This window comes from Taudactylus pleione, unplaced genomic scaffold, assembly GCF_031769625.1.
Source record: "Taudactylus pleione unplaced genomic scaffold, aTauple2 ptg000380l, whole genome shotgun sequence".
NCBI lineage: Eukaryota > Metazoa > Chordata > Amphibia > Anura > Myobatrachidae > Taudactylus > Taudactylus pleione.
The window spans coordinates 3,963,601-3,970,000 of record NW_028284781.1 but is presented as its reverse complement, the minus strand read 5'-3'; the positions used below and the strand labels follow the sequence as shown (position 1 = coordinate 3,970,000).

The 6,400-nt window shown below is 38.6% G+C and overlaps 1 protein-coding gene across 3 annotated transcripts in view; it reads left to right on the top strand.

Annotated features, from left to right (window-relative positions):
* The window catches only part of DIP2C (DIP2 acetate--CoA ligase C (putative)), a 530,217-nt gene that overhangs the window by 403,126 nt on the left and 120,691 nt on the right, over positions 1 to 6,400 (top strand). For all 3 annotated transcript variants that reach the window (XM_088445439.1, XM_088445438.1, XM_088445440.1), the window contains one exon: positions 4,763 to 4,872. In XM_088445439.1, the coding sequence (XP_088301565.1) occupies positions 4,763 to 4,872 (110 nt within the window). The remainder of the gene's footprint in view (positions 1 to 4,762; positions 4,873 to 6,400) is intronic.

Here is a 6,400-nt window from a genome sequence, read left to right as displayed (position 1 = left end):
GAAATGGCCTCTAATACGAGGTGTGGCTATTAAATAAAGAGACTGATGCTATAATGTGTGTTTAATTATATTAAGTACATTTTAACTCTGTTCCCCTTCTTTGTACTCCTCTTCTGCATCCACAATTCTTAATTCTGCATTCTTAATTTCCATTGGTCAAAGCCGTGCTGTAGCTCATTATCTGTCAGCTGTTTCAACAGCTCCTTCGTTTTCTTCTTTACCTCAGTAACTGATGCAAAACGGGTTCCCTTGAGTAACCGATTTCACTTTAGGGATAAGAAGGAAGTCACACGGTGCTAGGTCTGGCGAGTATGGAGGGTGTTCTAGCGCTGCAATCTGTTTCTCGGCTAAAAACTTCTTTACAGAGAGAGCTGTGTGGGCTGGTACGTTGTCCTGATGGAGGATGGAACCATTTTTCCACAACTCGCCACTTTCTTCTGATTCTTTCCAGCAAAGTTGCTAGAACATTTTTGTAGTAATGTTGAGTCACTGTTGCGCCTTCTGGGACCCAGTCCTCCAAAATACCCTTAATATCGAAGAAAAATATGGCTTTAAATTTGACATGCTTTCTTCATTCTTGGTGATGATGGTTTTTATCAGTGCATGGACTGGCATTTTGTCTCAGGATCGTACTGGAAGATGCTTGTTTCATCACCGGAAATAACTTTATCTAAAATTTTTTAATTTGCTTGAATTTGTTCCAAAATGTCTGTAGAAATTCGCTCTCGATTTTCTTTCTGCTCACCAGTTTAGAAGCCTTGGAACCATCTTAGCACAAACTTTGTCATGTTCAGATTTTGATGTAAAACTTGCTAATCGTTTCTTTGTTGATGGTTACCATTTCTGATTTCATTCGGATGTCAATTGGAACAATTTTTTTCACATTTTTATTTGTTTTTGATGTGCAAGGCCTTCTGGGACGTTCATCATCTTCGACATCCTCACGACCATCACTAAACCTTTGTTGCCACTCCGCACACATACATGTGACATGCATTCTGACCCGTAAGCCTTGGTTAGCATATGGAAAGATTGAGCGGGAGTTTTGTTCAATTTAACAAAAAAATTTAAATTAATACATTGCTCTACTTTTGAACTAAGCATTTTTACGACGCACGGGAAAAGCACAAGCTCTTCGAACGCTGAGTGACCGCAAACTAACTGCGGGAGAGCGGTGAAACTTGCAAAACCTTTTTAGGATAGTCCAAGGTCAATGTTCTCTCAAACTCTTTTAACTCAAGCAGTATGGTCTATTTTTACAAGTACAGTTTGGTTATTTAATAACCACACCCCGTATACACTGTCCACAAGAATTGGGCTCTATATTATACATTGGGCCATTAGGTTAGTAATGTTCTCTGTTGTACACTGGGTCATCAAGGCATGTGCTCTGTATTGTACACCAGGCAAATGGTTTTTATTATACACTGGTCATTAGAGAATGTATTCTATTGTATACTAGCCATTGGAAAATACATTCTTTTGTACACTAGCCACCAGGAAATGATTTTGTATTTTATATTAGACATCAAACATTGGATCTTTATTATATACTAGCCTCACGGAAACGTTCTCTATGCTTTATGACATTGCTGGTATGGACATGTTATTGTACATTAGACATCAGGGGGTAGATTTACTAAAACTTCTAAAAATGAAAAGTGGTGCTGTTGCCCATATCAACCAATCAGATGCTGTCTATCATTTCTATATTGCATCCTGGATAATCATAGATTGAATCTGATTGGTTGCTATGGGTAACACCACCATTTTTAATTTTTAGAAGCTTTAGTAAATCTTCCCCAAGTCCTGCATTATTCACAGGCACAAGATTGTGGAGACACTAGGCAGCAAACTGCTCTTGTGAACTGCTCACCAGAGGAAGGGGTCTTTTTAGTATGCTCATTGCAGGAATGGCTTCTGGGATCACTGCACTGGCATCGTTTGTGGAATCTGTTCATGTGGAGCACCTCCGTCATAAACAGAATACAACACCCATCATTCATCCATCAGTTAAAGAAGTTTTCATTCTTTGTATTACTGTAATGATGAGGTTATTCACTGTGTGCACAGTTTTAGGGCCTGATTCAATTAGACGCGAAAAGCTGTAATCGGCAAAAAAGTTTCGCCTTTTGCCGCGTTTCACCTCTTTGCGTCTCCAAATTCAATTCCTGGACGTTTTCGCCTAAGCGGAAAGTCAATGCACTGAAACAGGCGGAAAAGTTTCTCCAATGAATGGCAGGCGGAAAAAAAATGCAAAATCGTTATTTTGGGTTGCAAATGTGGGGAAATGATTCAGAACCCCCCAAAGGACAAATCAGAAAAAAAAAAAAAAAAAATCCTGCAGAACACCCCAAAAAAAGACATGAAATTTTTGGGGTGAAATTGGAAAAGTGCGGGGACAAGGATAAAAAGTAGCGAAATAGGTTACTTTGGGGGTTTGTATGGACGAGGCAGGTGTTTTAGGATTGCAGGTGCATGCAGCAGGTGGATTTTTCACATTTTTTAAAAGTGCACTTTAGAGAGACAAAAATATGCTAGCACCCATTTTCAAGTACCCCAAATTTGACTGGATTATTTATTTTCCCCCCAAAATACTGTTTTCTATCATTCTTCACCACTTTTATGTAAAAGCATCTAGAAAGCATTTATCATAACTTAAGGACACAAAGTACGTTTATTAGGACTAATACTACACATCTGTAATGATTTCCAGTGTCTGAGCGTCTTATTGTGGGGGTACAGACTGATTCCTCCATTCTATTCAATACTTTCCGCCTGTTATGCATTTGCCTATTTGTGTTTTCACCTGTTCTGTAATTAAATAGGGCGAATCGCAGGGACACGCATGATGCAATTTCACGTCCCAAACAGGCTAATTGAATACGGGCCTTAGTTTTAGGACCCGGGCCGAGCAGACACTCAAAATTTAGTTTCACTCATTATTGGCATTACTTACACTTTCTCTGCAAACTCCAAACATTCTTGCCCATGAGTCTGTTTTATTTCCAGTAATTACCCTGCAGCAACTGGGAAAATAGCCTCAAATTGTTACTCCCGAACTGGGCTCTAGGTCTTCTTTTATGGAAACAGCTGCAGATAAATTGTGAAAAAGGCCACAGTTACATATCTGTAATTGTATTGAATTATTATGGTTTCTATCCGCTCGATTAGTAAACTAATATTGAAAGCATCCCTTGTGTGTGTACGACATTAGCAACTCACAACATGTAATTACTGCAATTGATGATTATTTTGAAATAATGTTTTTTGTTTTTTTTACAAAAAGCTTCTGCTTTGTGTTACAGCATAATCATTTTCCGCAATCTCTTTTTAGCTGCATCTTTCTATGTCATACTGCATTCATGTTTACTGACTATACACAGAAATGAAGGAGATAAAGTGACTAATGCTAAAATAGTCTGTAGACCTGGCGGAACACCCCTTCTGGTCAGAGAGCCAGGGCAGATGAGGTTGGGCAGGGTCAGGTATTGAATGAGGCTGCGCCAACGTGGGGGGTTGCGGTTATGTCTCCTATGCATTCTCATACCTCCCAACATGACCCATTCCAGGAGGGACATAATGCCTTGTTCCTGTACTTCCCTCCTAATATCTGATTGCCATAACCTGTGTTAAAACACCTTTCTTACTAATTAACTAGTTCAACATAGCTGACGACCATCGTAAATTAAGAGGGAATTCCAGGAACAGAGCAGTTTGTCCCTCCTGGAATGGGTCATGTTAGGAGGCATGAGAATGCATAGCCCACAAATAGGCCCAGGTTCTTTGTACCTGTCCTCTCTCTTGCTAAGAACTGCATTGGGCTATAGTACTCATTTGAAAAGCCTGCAATAGAATGTAACTTGTTTAATCATATACACGTAGAATGTGCTACAGGAAAAGAGGGAAATCTGTGCAGGTATTCTGTGTATTTTGTCCCTCTCAGCATTGTTAAAATATTTTACACAGTGGGTGTGGTCCGGTCACTAGGGAGCGATCCATACCACTATTTTCAAACACATATGGGTGTAAAGCTGGGCATCCACTATACAATTTTCTGTCAGATATCTGTCCAATCTGGCTGGTTGGAATGAAAACCAGGTAATGTATGGGAGCAAATGACAATCGTCCATTTGCTCACAAACCCTGGAAAATAGCCAAAAATGGTTGTTCAGGCAAATTGGTTAAAACACAAATTTAACCAATTTGAAATTTTTTTTTGTCCTTTTTCTCAGTGCTTAAAACCATATGATCGACTGTCATTTGCTCCCATACATTACCAGGGTTTCATTCCAACCAGCCAGATTGGACAGATATCTGACAGAAAATTGTATAGTGGATGCCCAGCTTTAATGTAATAAACCGTGGTTTGCAAAAGCCACTTCTCTGCGTGTCTAAACAGGAACTCAAAACATGCAGAGAAGTGGTGCACCCCTTGGCCTCCCTCACCTGTCTTGCAACATTCCCCCTCATCAATGTAGTAATACACCCCCCAGTCAATGCAGTAATACTGTACATCCCCCATCTGTGTTTTTTTTTTTTTATTATTATTATTTCACATTTTTTAAACTCAATAAATTTATATCAATAGTTATATTAAGTATACACTCACATCTTCTGATGACTGGGAACTGCCATAATCATACACAGTGTTTAAAAGTGTTGCACAATACAATAAAAATATATATATTTCTGAAATTTTATGGTTATGTCCATGATTTCATGTTTTATCTTTTAAGTTGTAGATTTTTTTTCTTTTAAGATGATTTGCCAAAGAAAAGACCATCCCAAATCTACAAACCCTCTGACCCGGAGACATTGGCTTACCTTGATTTTAGTGTATCTACAACTGGAATGCTTGCTGGGGTGAAGGTATGTACAGTTGATTGGTGATTTTGATTTCTTTCAACTTTTTCTTTTTTTTAAAGCAAGTGAACCACTTTATTCGTCATTAATCTGTACCAAAGCCTGTATTGTTGAGCTAATTGCTATCCTTGGAATAGCTGAATAATTTAAAGTTCTCCAAAAAAAGTCCAAAATGCTATGCATCACATTCTTTTTCTGAAAGTTGCATTCTTAAAAATGCTGTTCAGGAAAATGAAGCGTCTCTGATTGGGGAACAATTTCCACTGCAAATCTGAGGATTAATAAATACATGATGTACTAAGCTTTGCTTTTTCAGCTCTCTCTCCTATCTCTGCACCCCTTTGATCTCTGTCAAAGAAGTGTAATATGAGTTGTTGGGCTGTATTCACTGCAGAACAAGGCATTTACCCTCACACATGCAAAACTAACTTTTTGAGTTTAGATATTATATAACTGAAGTAACCTTTTTTTTTATTTGTGTTTTATATGCCCAGTCCAGATCAGCTTTAGGACTCAGACACGGATGTAAGGTAGTTTTATTTTATGTTAGTCGGAAAAAAAGGGTTACTCTAAATACATTGAGAATATGCTGAGCAGATAAGTATTTCTATAGCATACACATTTCCCCCCCAGTAACTTTGTGTCTTTGTATCATTATTTACTGTAGGTAGCGCAAACATTTAATCTTAAATGCCTTTTATGGTAGTATGCGTACTGTAGGTGTGTTGATATGCTTTAAGAGTTTTAGGGATGCAGGGAATAGCACTGAAAAAAGTAGACATTTTCATCTAACAACATGTATGATTTCATAATATTCAGTGAAACACAGAATAACTTTCCTGCTCAATTTTTTTAAAGAGTATTAACGAGCATGAACACATTTGCATACGGATATGAATTTCTTCTGTTTCTCCTCTGTTACTTTTGATGTCCGTGTTGTGGAGTGACTGTATGTCGTATAGTGTGCATCAATTTACTAAAGCAAAGTTGACGAGAGCCTTGTCCAGGGCTTTAACACTCCCCTAATCGAAATACAGTCAGTCAGTTACACTCTCCTGGCTAATACATGCACCAGTCACGAAATAGTCATTACACTGCACACTTCAGCTCCACACAAAACCGGTCACTTCATCCCTTCTTCTCTGTCCAGTCACTGCTGGCCTTCCCCGGCCTTCCATCAACCATGTCAGCTGAGCACTCACTTCTGTTACACTCAGTGACTGCTTCACATATATATATATATCCTCATCAGTGCCATGCCATTAATGCCCCCATATGTGCCCATGCCCTAGGTTTGTTGTGTTTCTGTCAGCATGAGGGCTGCTGTACCTTATACACAATTTCCTTATAGGAATCTTAACACTGCACACACACTTAAGCCTACAATGATCTGTGATCTCCATCAAACTCCAATACATATCAATCCAACTGTGATAAAGATTGCTAGAGACTCCAGATAGATCATGTATGTCCATAATGTGTGTGGGGCTGAATGTCAGGTTATGTTTTTTGTATTTGAAACAAAATACAGGCA